We start from the raw sequence: 13,189 nt of genomic DNA, 5'->3' as shown, positions 1-13,189 counted from the left end.
GAATCCCAAGAACATTCTTCACAGAAATTGAACAAACAATCCTAAAATTCATATGGGGCAACAAAAGACCGCGAATTGCTAAAGCAATCCTGAGCAAGAAAAACAAAGCCGGCGGAATCACAATCCCCGATTTCAAAACATACTACAAAGCTACAGTGATCAAAACAGCATGGTACTGGTACAAAAACAGGTCCACAGATCAATGGAACAGAATTGAAAGCTCAGAGATAAAACCACACATCTATGGACAGCTAATCTTCGACAAAGGAGCAGAGGGCCTACAATGGAGAAAAGAAAGTCTCTTCAACAAATGGTGCTGGGAAAACTGGACAGCCACATGCAAAAGATTGAAAATTGACCATTCTTTTTCACCACACACCAAAATAAACTCAAAATGGATCAAAGACCTAAAGATTAGGCCTGAGACAATAAGTCTTTTGGAAGAGAATATAGGCAGTACACTCTTTGACATCAGTTTCAAAAGAATCTTTTCGGACACTGTAACTCCTCAGTTGAGGGAAACAATAGAAAGAATAAACAAATGGGACTTCATCAGACTAAAGAGCTTCTTCAAGGCAAGGGAAAACAGGATTGAAACAAAAAAACAGCTCACTAATTGGGAAAAAATATTTACAAGCCACTTATCCGACAAAGGGTTAATCTCCATAATATACAAAGAACTCACACTGCTTAACAACAAAAAAACAAACAACCCGATCAAAAAATGGGCAGAGGACATGAACAGACATTTCTCAAAAGAAGATATGAATATGGCCAATAGACACATGAAAAGATGTTCATCATCGCTAATCATCAGGGAAATGCAAATCAAAACTACACTAAGATATCACCTTACCCCCGTTAGATTGGCAAAAACATCCAAAACCAAGAACGACAAATGTTGGAGAGGTTGTGGAGAAAGAGGAACCCTCATACACTGTTGGTGGGAATGCAAACTGGTACAGCCACTATGGAAAACAGTATGGAGATTTCTCAAAAAGTTAAAAATAGAAATACCCTATGACCCAGCCATCCCATTACTGGGTATCTATCCTAAGAACCTGATATCAGATATCTCAAGAGTCCGTTGCACCCCTATGTTCATCGCAGCATTATTTACAATAGCCAAGACGTGGAACCAGCCTACATGCCCAGAAACTGATGATTGGATAAAGAAGATGTGGTATATATACACAATGGAATACTACTCAGCCATAAAAAAAGACGAAATTGGCCCATTCACAACAATGTGGATGGACCTCGAGGGCATTATGTTAAGCGAAATAAGTCAGTCAGAGAAAGACGAACTCTATATGACTCCACTCATAGGTGGAAATTAGCATATTGATAAGGAGATCTGATCGGTGGTTACCAGGGAAAAGGGGGGGTGGGGGGAAGGTACGGAGGGGGAAGTGGTGTACCCACAACATGACTAACAAAAATGTACAACTGAAATCTCACAAGGTTGTAATCTATCATAACATTAATAAAAAAAAAAAATAAAAATAAAAAAAAATAATAAAAAATAAAAAAAAATCCATTTATATGCTGATAATTCCCAAATGTTATGTCTCTAGCCTAGATCTTAGATCTTTCTCTTAAACTTCAGACTTGAATATCCCACTGCCAACTTAATATCTGCACCTAAATGTCTAGTGAGCATCCCACACTTCACATAATATAGTCCAAACTGAAGTCTCACTATCTCCCTACGCCCCAAGTCAGTGCTTCCTACTTTCTTTCCCTTCTCAGTTAGTGACAACTCCATTCTTCAGGTTGCTCAGGTAAAAAATATCGTGTCATCCTGTCACACTTACACTCCACATCAGTTCTGTCAGCAAATTATGTCAGCTCCACCTTTAAATTACATCTGGTACATGACTACTACTCACCATTTTTACCACTCTGGTCCAGGTCGCCAACATCTTTTCCCTAGATTATTGCAATAGTCTCTTGATTGGTCTCTCTGCTTCTGCCTTTGCCCCCACCCTCCTCCTCCATTTTTCTTCCTGCAGTCCTCTCATCAGAGCAGCCAAAGCAATCCTCCTAAATTGTAAGCAGATATCACTCCCATGCTCAAAACTCTCCAACAGCTTCCCATCTCATTCAGAGTAAAAGCTAAGATCATCAACATGGCCCATAAGGCCCAACCTGATCTGCCCTCCTTCCGTCTACTCACCATTCTTCTCTCCTCTCTCACAGCTCTCCTACTCGTTTGCTCTACTTCAACCACCAGCCTCTTCATTGTTCCAGGCACGTTCCCACCTCAGGGCCTTTATAACTGTCGTTCTCTCTGCTTGGAATAACCTTCTCTCAATTACATGCATAACTAGTTCCTATACTTCTGTCACATCTTTATTATTACATTTTCAGGATGCCTCTCTGGCTACCCCATCTAAAACTCCAACTCCCATCCCAACTCTATATATCTTCCTGCTTTACGTTTTCTCTTAGAATTTTTCACTATTTAATATATGTTATATTTAAATTACTTACCTCATTTATTATCTGGCCCACGACAAAGTACCATGACAGCAAGGAGTTTCTCTCTTTTGTTCAATGCTACGTCCCAAGCATCTAGAATTGTTCCCGTCACGCAGACAGCATTCAATAACTGGCGCGTGGATGAATGAATCCTTAATATGTGAAGAACTCTGGAAAAGAAATCTGAAAATAGAACACTGCTTTAGAAAAACACTTCAGAAAACAATTCACAAAAAAGATTTTTTAAATGCTTGTCTTTAATAGTAATCAAGCAATTGCAAATTAAAGAAATTATTTTACATCTATGAGGTTAACAAAGATTACTAGTATTAATGATATCCATTGTTATCAAGGGTGTATGAATACAGGCAGTCTCATACTATGCCAATAATACTGTAGATTATTGGGAATTTACAGGAGAGTAATTGGATAGATAGGGAGCCTTTATAGTGCATATATTTTGACCTATCAGTTTCACTTCCAGGATCCTGGCCCCCAACAAAAACATAAATTAGGAAATTGCACTAGGAAACATGTGCCAAATAGTCGCTGATAAACACATTTTTTATAGTGGCAAGAAGTTGGAAAGAATCAAATTACCCATCAACGTGGGTAAATGCATTAAAATGTTTTCTATGAAAAGCTTTAAAATGATGACATAGATCTGTAATTGTTTAAATGGAAAGATAGTAATTGCGTATCGTTAAATGACAAAGCTGGGTTACAGAACGGTATGTATAGTCTGACTACAATTTTTAAGCTATTATGCACATAAATAATAACACAAGAATGCATGTGTAGGTATTCAAAGAGGGAGGGGTTAAAACATGGGAAGTCAATTTTGATAGTAGCTGATAGAATTACGAATGATTTTGGTCTTCCTTGAGCTTTTCTGCATTTTGCGATTTGGGGCAGGGAGTTGGGGGCAAGGAGCAAGAAGTCTGTACGCACACAAAACAACGTGGCTAATACACGAAAATAAGATTTAAAATAACCAAATATTAAAATAAAGTGCTGGGGCTATTGATGTCAAACATAAAAACATACTTCCAATGACCATAACCGAAGGAAGGAAGCACGGATACAGTCTCACAATCTACACACACAGCCGTACCCTCTCTTCCAATCACGGGGGTTCTCATTCACTCGCGACCCCGCCGTGATGCAAGCTCGCACCCACGTTCGTACCGAAACATAAAGGAAAAGCACATCCACAAAATCCGCTTACACACACCATCCTACGGCCACACTGAGCCACAGACAAATGTCTGGCAAATACAGGCACCTCACGCCACACGCCCACGGCCTCGGGCACCACCCGAGGGGCACAGCCCGCCCGGCATCCTCCTCCAACACCACAGCCGCCGGCTCCGCAGGCCCCGCTCCCACCCAGCACAAAGAGTCCCGGCCTGGGAGCTCGCGGCTTCCCGAGAACTCACCGCCGAGCCGCGGACACAGGCCCCAAGTCCACACTTCAACGCCCCCCGAGTGGCACAGCCGGCGCGGGCGGAGGAAGGGGCACCCCGGGGTCAGCGCCGGCAGCCGCTGAGGCAGCACAAGCCTCGGTCCGTTAGGCGCAGGACAACACTTCCCAGCGGCCCCCGCGGCTCACCGGGCGGGACTCGCCTTCCTGTTTGCGAGCGGCGGGAGTAAGCGACCGCGGCGGGCAAGGGCGCCCGGATCTGCCCAGGACGCTCAGCTTAGAGTTCTGCCGCAGCGGCCTCCCTAGAGCCCGGCCCTCGGAGCAGGGAGTGCAAGCTGGCGCTGAGAAGACTCCGACAAGGTCCGCGCCTTTCCTACCCCGGACTACATTTCCCAGAGGCCCTCGCGGCCCACGTCTGTTTTCTGCCGAAAGTCGCTTTCTCCCTGCAGTTGGCTGGAATCTTCGGGTTTCCAGGGTTATGGTACCTGATGAGTGAAGGAAGCAACGCAGAGTTGGTTTAGTTCCGCCTGGCCCGGGCTGCCCCGGGGACTGGACTTCAGCGGAGGAGTGGCATTGTGTGACCCTATGTGGGAGATTTTGGCTGTGGAATTTGGGCTGGGGAGTTTTACGGGGACGAGAGATTCTGTGGTCCAGTGACTCTTGGGGTCGTGCGAATTTGCGGCTATTTGTGTGACCATGGTCACGTCGTATGTTGTGCCCGTTTGATTCTGACCCTGCAGTTTTGTCAGAGACAGCGTACTTGTGTCAATTCTTTGTGTGTATTTCTGCTTTTCTGACTCGCCCCTGTTACAATATTGAAACTTATAAAGTTAAGTCAGTAAACCAAAACAAGTCTCCAAAATATTAACTGGGAGAAATTATAGGCATTTGTGAGTCTGTATTACTGAAAACACCCACACCCAGGCTTTTTTACACTGTTTTACTCCACATCGGGTGTATGTTATATGGACAAAGGTGATACAGGGAATTTAGAAAGATATTGTTGAAGATGGCGAAGACATTGAGCCATTAAATGAAAGTTCACGTCAAGAATTCAACGTTGCCTCAACATCAGGAATGAAAAATGTAAGTGGGAAAGTGGAGAAGTAACCAGGAGCAAATACCTTAGGATCTAGCAAACTAGACTATGTGTCCCTCCTGCCCTAAAAGACCTGATTCTTTCTTCGGCATTTCATATGGGTTCTGCTCCGACTTCAGAAGAATTAAAAAACAATTGACACAGTTGAAGACTCATTGCAATAGAGACTAAAATGGAGAAAGCATCTATGAAAACACTAGTGTACGCTTTTGTGCTATGGTGTGTTGGCAAAGAGAACAAAAAGCTACAGACCACGGCATGTGAAATACCAGGAACTTGTAGTCGTTGAAGGTATCACAAGGGCTTCTGGCTCCTAAGCTTCCATCAACCTACACGAGCCCCGAGGACTGAGTTATCTCTAGGATGCGGTAGAACTTAGTCTTCTCTTCCCAGCCTTCCTTTCACTAAATGATAATGATCACTGTTTCAGAGTAGTGTGAATCTTTGTCCGGGAAGGGACAAGAAACTCCCCATCAAACACCACGTAGAACATGTCTTCCATCTAAGTTTTGCTTATTTGTCATGTGTCTTTACCAACAGTACATATTTTTCTGTCTACTGTAAGAATTCTTTCTGCTAATCATTCTGTTCAGAAATGAGACAAGAACAGAGTTTGTTCTATGTCCATCCACCTTCCTGATTTCACTTTTTATACTTGTAGATGTCTATTTCTCCTTTTATTTCTGTTAAGCTTTGCTTTCTATATTTTGAAGCTCTCTTAATGGATGATACATATTTAGAGTTGTGATAGCTTCTTGTTGGATTGATCTAATAGGCAATAATGGAATTTACTCTTGATTTATAATATTACTTTTTGTCTTATTCTATTTCGATATTACTATATCTTCACCATCCTTTTGGCTAGTAGATGGTTTATCTTTCTCTGCTCTTTTACTTTTAACTTTTCTATTTATATATAATGAGTATGTCTCATTAAACAGCATTATTTTAAATAAATATGACAATCTTACTCTTTAATTTGACATGTTTAGTGAATTTACATTAAATGTAGTTGGATTTTGGTCTACCACCTTAGAATTTGTTTTCTTTTTGACCTAGCTCTTTAAAAAATTTAACTTTTTATTTTGAGATAATTCTAGATTTTCATGCAGTTGTAAGAAATAATTTAGAGACATCCATGTACCCTTTATCCAGTTTCCCCCAATGGTAACATCTTGCAAAACTATATACAGTATTGCAACCTGGGTATTGACATTGATACAGTAAAAATTTAGAATATTTCCATCATCACAAGGATCCTTCATGTTGTCCATTTATGGCCACACCCACTTCCCTCTTCCCCCCAGCCCCTTCCTTAAAGCCTGGCAACTCTAATCTGTTCTCCATCTCTATAATTTTTCCTTTCAAGAATATTACATAAATGGAATCATAAAGTGTGTAATTTGAGTATTGGCTTTTTCACTCAGCATAATTCCCTAGATATTCATACATCTTGTTACATGTGTAAATAATTCATTCCTTTTCTTGCTGAGTAGTATTTCATGTGGATATACCACAGTTGGTTTAGCCATTCACTCATTGGAGGACATATGGGTTGTTTCCAGCTTTTGGCTCATATAACTAAAGCTGCTATGCAAATTCATGTATAGTTTTTTTGTGTGAACATAAATTTTCATTTCTTTCGGGTAAGCATCTAGGAAAGTTTTAGAAGGAATTTGGCAATTTATACCAAAGAAAAGCACCTATCTGGGATTTTGATTGAGATTGTGTTGAGTATACAGGTCAATTTGGGGAGAGTCGACATCTTTCAAATAGTGAATCTCATGACTCTTGAACACAGTATATATCTCCATTTACTTAGGTCTTCTTTAATTTCTCTCAGTAATATTTTGTAGTTTTTAATGTACAGGTAATGCAATCTTCTGTCAGATTTACCCCTAAGTATTTCAGAGTTTTTGATGCTATTGTAAGTGGTATTTTTTTTTAATTTCAATTTTCAATCATTCATTGCCAATATATAGACTACCAGTGATTTTTGTACCTTGTGGTCTGTTACCTTGCTAAACTCACTTAGTATTTCTACTAGAGTTTTAGAGTTTCCATTGGATTTTCTACATAGATGATCATGTCATCTGTGAAAAAAGACAGTGGTACCTATTCCTGTCTATTGTGAATAGTGGTACCTATTCCTATTCCAATCTGCAGGTACAGGATGGACCCCCACCCAAAATTTGCTTGGGACGTTGAGACTGACGATGCACCGCGCGCGCGCGCGCGCAGACACACACACACACACACACACACACACACACACACACACACCCAAGAGAGTATGAAAAGTTTTATTATCCACACACTGAAGTTTTCTAGGGAAAGCAGGGCAGGCTTCCCTAGAAAGTCTGCAAATGGTTTGCAACAGCAAGGAAAAGACGTTGGCATGGAGTGTTTATGGCAGATGCTTACTTGGTTTAAATCTTCTGCTTGTGCCAAGGGAGGGAGCACCTGAGCTTGCCCAGATATGGGGCATAAGAGAAAGAAGAAGGAGTGAAGCTTAAAAGCTGTGAGCAGCTTCTGCGGCTGCTCCTAGTACTGTTTGTGTGCTCTTTCCGTGCAAACCTGGTGAAACAGCAGCTGAGGAAATTCAGGCCCTCTCCACGGCTGAGGAAAAGCCCAAGGAAGGAGTCAAAACTGACAACAACAACTGTAATAATTTGAGGGTGGAGGAGCAGGAGGGCCCTGTGGTGCAGTTTAAGATTAAGAGGCGTACGCCACTGAATAAACTAATGACAGCCTATTGTGAATGGCAGGGTTTGTCAATGAGGCAGATCAGAGTCCACTTTGATGGGGAGCCAATCGATGAAACAAACACACCTGCTCAGTTGGAAATGGGGGATGAAGATACAATGGATGTGTTCCAGCAGCAGACAGAAGGTGTCTGCTAAAAAAGGAACATGCTACTTTACTCCAGAACTCTGTCCTCTAGACCAAGAAGACATTCTCACTTAGAAAAACACTATTTGGTTCCACCACATCCTGACTACTACAGTATAGTTTTCTCTAGTCTTTCATTTTGCCTTTCCCCATTCCTTCATTGTACATAAAGTAACTGGTGTATGTGCACAAGCATACTGCTTTTTCAAAACATTGCTTTAAATAGCCAATGGTATGTTTTGATTGACATCAAATGGAGATGGGATGGGGAAAAATACTGGTTCTGTGAAAATACTCCCTTTCTATTAGTGGCATGCTCCTTCAGCTCTTATCTTTATATTCTGGTAACTTATTTTGCTCTCAGTTTAACAAAAAAGAACAACATAAGAATCCTTGCATACCTTGTTCAGTTGGAGAGTTTTAATGTTTTTATTTATCATTGTAAAACCAAGGGCAATTTTATAACTGTTTTTTGTACATAGCTGTTATATGTAGGGCAATCTGTCTTTGAGTAGGGATAAATTAAAAGAAATGAATCCTAGATAGCTTTACGTTCAAGTCAAGCATCTTGTTGTTTAAATAAAATTTTTTTTAAAAAAGCAACTATACATAACCAAACATCTAAAAATGGAATCAGACTCTTCATTACACTATCAAATCTGTATGCTATTTATTTCTTTTTCTTTCCTGATTTCACTGGCTAAAACCTTCCATACAAGATTGACTGGAAGTGGGGACTTTGCTGTCAAAGTGGATATCTTTGCTGTGCACCTGATGTTGGAGGGAAGGTATTCAGTTTTGTATTAAGTGAGATGGTAGCTGAAGGGTTTTGGTAGATGGCCTTCGTTGGGTTGAGAAATATTTTTTCTTTTTCTAGTTTGCTAAGTATACTTATCAGGAATGGATATTGATTTTTGTCAAATGCTTTTTCTGCATCCATTGATATGGTAATAATGTTTTTCTCTTTTAGTTTCTTAATATGTTGAATTACTCTGGGCTTCAAATCTTAAACCAATCTTATATTCCTGGGATAAACACTGCTTGGCCATTATGCCTTATCATTTTTATATATTGTTGGATTCAATTTGCTAAAATTTTATTAAGAATTTTTGGCAAATAGGTTCATGAGGGATATTGGTCTGCAGTTTTAGGGGGAGTAATGTTTCTGTCTAGATAACTCATAGAATGAGTTGGGAAGAATTTCCCTCTTTTCACTATTCTAGAAGACTTTATATAGCATTGTTATAATTTCTTCCTTAAATATTTAATAGAAATTAAAATTAAGTAGAAATGTTTAATAGAATTTCCCAGTGAAGACATCTGGGCCTGGTGGTTTTTTGTAGGAAGGTTTTAGTTACAAATTCAATTTATTTTGTAGATACAGGGCTATTCAGGTTGACTACTTCTTTAATACATCTTGATAATTTGTGTTTGTCAAGAAATCTATTTCACTAATTTGTTTAATGTATTGGATTTAAGTTGCTATGATATACTTTGTTATCCTTTTAATATTTGTAGACTCTGTAGTGATGTCATCTCTCTCACTCCTGATGTGGGTAGTGTGTGCTATCACCCTTTCTTTCCTGATCATTCTGGCCAGAGCTATAATCTTTATCAATCTGAAATAATTAGCTTCTGCTTCATTGATTTCTGTTTTCTATTTCATTGATTTCTGTTCTCATCTTTATTTCCTTTGTTTTGCTTACACTCTGTTTAGTTTACTCTTCTTTCTCTAGTTTCTTGAAGTAGAAAATGAAGTTATTGTTTTGAGACTTTCTTCTTTGCTCATATAGGTATTTAATTCTATATATTTCCCCCTGAATACTGCTTTAGTGGCATCCCATGATTTTTATACAATGTGTTTTGATTTTCTTTAGGTTCAAAATACTAATTTCCTTTTTGATTTCTTCTTTAGTCCATGGGTTATTTAGAAATGTGTATGTTTCTAAATATTGGGTAATTATCCAGATATCTTTCAGTTATTGATTTCTAATTTAATTTCATTGTGGAAAGAGGCTTGTTTTGCAGCACAGACTATGTTCTATCTTTGTAAATGTTCCATGTGCATTTGAAAAAAGTATTTTTTGCTGTTGTTGATTGCAGTGCTTTATAAATATCAATTATTAGGTTAAATGATAGTGTTTTTAAAAGCTTCTGTATTTTAACTGATTTTCTATCTACTTGTTCTAATAATTACTGAGAGTGGTACTGGAATCTATAACTTATAATTGTGGACTTGTCTCTTTCTCCTTCTGGTTTTATCAATTTTTGTTTCTTGTATTTTGATGCTATTATTAGGTGCCTAAACATTTACGATTATTTCACCTTGAAGAACTGACCACTTTATTATTATGAAACGATCCTCTTTATCCTGTAATATGTTTTTGCTCTGAAATCTACTTGTAGATATTAATACAGCCACTCCAGCTTTTTTTAAAAAAACAGCTTTATTGAGATAAAATTCACCACCATACAATTTACCCATTTATAGTATGATTCAATGATTTTTGGTATATTACATTATTAAATTTTTATATTATTGTAAAATATATATAACATAAAATTTGCCATTTTAACAGTTTTTACGTGTACAATTCAGTGGCATTAAATACATTCACAATGTCGTGCAATCACCACCACTATCTATTTCCAAAACTTTTCATCATCCCAAATGGATACTTTGTAACCACTAAGCAATAACTCCCAATTCCTCCATCTTCCCAGCCCCTGGTAACCGCCACCCTATTTTCTTTCTCTATGAATTTGCCTAATCCAGATATTTCATATAAGCAGAATAATACAATATTTGTCCTTTTATGTATGGCTTACTTCACTTTGCATAATTTTTTCAAGGTTCATCTATGATGCAGCATGTATGAGAACTTTATTCCTTTTTATGGCTGAATAATATTCCATTTTGTGTAAATATAGAACATTTTGTTTATCCATTCACCTGTCGATGGACACTTAGGTTGTTTCTACTTTTTGGCTATTTTGAATAATGCTGCAGTGAACATTGGAATACAAGTATCTGTTCAAGTCCCTGCTTTCAATTCCTTTGAGTGTAAACCCAAGAGTGAAATTGCTGGGTTATATGGTAATTCTATGCTGTGCTTTTTGTGGAGCTGCCAAACTGTTTTCCATAGCAGCTGCACCATTTTATCTTCACACTGTTGTTGTACAAGGGTTCCAAGTTCTACACATCCTCATCAACACTTGCTATTTTCAGTTGTTTTGATAATACCCATTCTAGTGGGTGTAAAGTGGTATCTCGTGGTTTTATTTGCATTTCCCTAATTACTAATGATGTCGAGCATCATTTTATGTGTTTATTGGCCATTTGTATATCTTCTTCAGAGAAACATGTTCAAGTCCTTGCTTATTATTGAATGGGTTCTTTGTCTTTTTGTTGTTGAGTTTTACGAGTTCTTTATGTATTCTGGACATTAAACCCTCATCAGATAAATGATTCACAAATATTTTCACCCATTCTGTAGGTTGTCTTTTTACTTTCTTGATAATGTGCTTTGTGTACAAAAGTTTTTAATATTGATGAAGTCCAGTTTATCTGTTTTTTCTTTGGTTGCTTATGCTTTTGGTGTCAGATATATCTAAAAATCCATTGCCAAATCCAAGGTCATTCCAGCTTTCTTTACACAGCATTAGCATAGTGTATCTGTTTCCATCCTTGTACTTTTAACCTATTGGTATAGGTATATTTAAAGTGAATTTCTCATAGGCAGCATTTGGTTGAGTCCTGCTTTTTTATCCCATCTAACATTCAATGCCTCTTAATTGGGATGTTCAGATCACTTATATTTAATCTTATTATTGATATAAACCTTCCATTTTGTGATTTGTTTCCCATCTGTTATTTGTTCCCTTTTGCACTTTCTGACTTCTTTTGGATTGAATTTTGGTTTTGTTTGTTTGTTTGTTTTTTTGCTGAGGAAGATTAGCCCTGAGCTAACATCTGTGCCCATCTTCCTCTATTTTATATGTGGGTCAATGCCACAGCATGGCTGGTGAGTGGTGTAGGTCCATGCCCTGGATCTGAACCTGCAAACTTGGGCCACCTAAGTGGAGCATGCCCAACTTGACCACTAGGCCACTGGCTAGCCCCTGGACTGAGTATTTTTTATGATTCCATTTTACTTCACTTGTTGTATTATTAGCTATAACTCTTGTTAGTTTAGTGGTTGCTTTAAGGCTTAGAATGTACATCTTTTACTTATCACAGTGTTTGTTCAAGAGATATCATATTACTTCACATAGACTATAGGAACCTTACAATAGTTTGTTTCCATTTCCTTCTCTTCTCCTGGTCTTTGTGCTATTGTTGTCATACAATTTGCTTCTATACATGTATAGATAGATAGATATAAAAACCCTAACTACATTGTTTTTTATTTTTATTTAAACAGTACTTTATCTTTTGGTAAGATTTATATAATAAGAAAGTCTTACATGTGTACCCTGTAGTTACCATCTCTGGCAGTCTTCATTCTTTTGTGTAGATCCAGATTTCTATTTGTTATCCAATTGCACATATATTAGGCCTCTTGAAGTCGCCCTTCCCCTCACTGATATTCTATTCACTATTTTTAAGTTGATTTTCTCTGTGTCTATCCCAGCACCGGAAACAACATCTGGCATATAGTTAGGAGCTTTCTAATCAGATACCACAGGGCAGAATTCCCCACAGAAACCCACATCCATTAGTCTAATCCTCAACGTGTCCCACGCACTATCACACTCCTACTCCACTCTCCACCAGTCATTCCCTTTCTATCGTAGCACATTCTCCCAGTTAACATCACAAATGTCAAACACAGAAGCACACACGTGGTCACAGGATCGCAGCATGCACACTCCAACGCACAGAAGAATTTTACATAGTTACTCTCACAAAAATACACATACAATCACAGAATCAAAGGGTCACGCAGCAACTCACAAAATCACAGGTGACAGAAGCTTGTTGTGAGGAGATAATAAACAAAAACTTAAAATGTAAACACTACTGTTCTAAGGGGATATAGAGTCAGATTAAGAAGCCATGGAGCCCCAGGGGAGAGGTGTGATGGGCAGGCCCTCTTTGGAGGTGCGACATCTGTATCTGAATGTAGGGAGTAACGGAACTTTGAAGATACCTGCAGAAGAGCCATTTTAGGAAAAGGGGACACACTCTCACCCACCACCGCCAAAACACAAAAACAAGAACCACACGCAGAGAGCGACACTCTCTGCCCCGCCCCCGTCCGTCTTCGAGGTAAACCAGTCCGGAACCT

At 38.7% G+C, this 13,189-nt stretch overlaps 1 protein-coding gene and 1 pseudogene across 3 annotated transcripts in view; one reads left to right on the top strand and one right to left on the bottom strand.

Annotated features, from left to right (window-relative positions):
- Positions 1 to 4,392, bottom strand: part of LOC103552489 (zinc finger protein 569) — a 65,780-nt gene extending 61,388 nt beyond the window's left edge. For 2 of the 3 annotated variants that reach the window (XM_070557481.1, XM_070557482.1), the window contains exons 1-2: positions 3,924 to 4,392; positions 2,497 to 2,667 (exon numbers count right to left, since the gene is read on the bottom strand). In XM_070557481.1, coding sequence (XP_070413582.1) covers positions 2,497 to 2,501 — 5 coding nt within the window. In that variant the 5' untranslated portion in view covers positions 2,502 to 2,667; positions 3,924 to 4,392. The remainder of the gene's footprint in view (positions 1 to 2,496; positions 2,668 to 3,923) is intronic. The other variant, XM_070557484.1, reaches the window with a different exon arrangement.
- Positions 4,393 to 7,092: 2,700 nt separating this feature from the next.
- Positions 7,093 to 8,057, top strand: LOC103558437 (small ubiquitin-related modifier 2 pseudogene; annotated as a pseudogene).
- Positions 8,058 to 13,189: the final 5,132 nt, after the last annotated feature.

The sequence above is a fragment of the Equus przewalskii genome, chromosome 9 (genome assembly GCF_037783145.1).
Source record: "Equus przewalskii isolate Varuska chromosome 9, EquPr2, whole genome shotgun sequence".
In the NCBI taxonomy this organism is placed as follows: domain Eukaryota; kingdom Metazoa; phylum Chordata; class Mammalia; order Perissodactyla; family Equidae; genus Equus; species Equus przewalskii.
The sequence above is the reverse complement of the archived record's forward strand: the minus strand, read 5'-3'. Positions and strand labels throughout refer to the sequence as shown.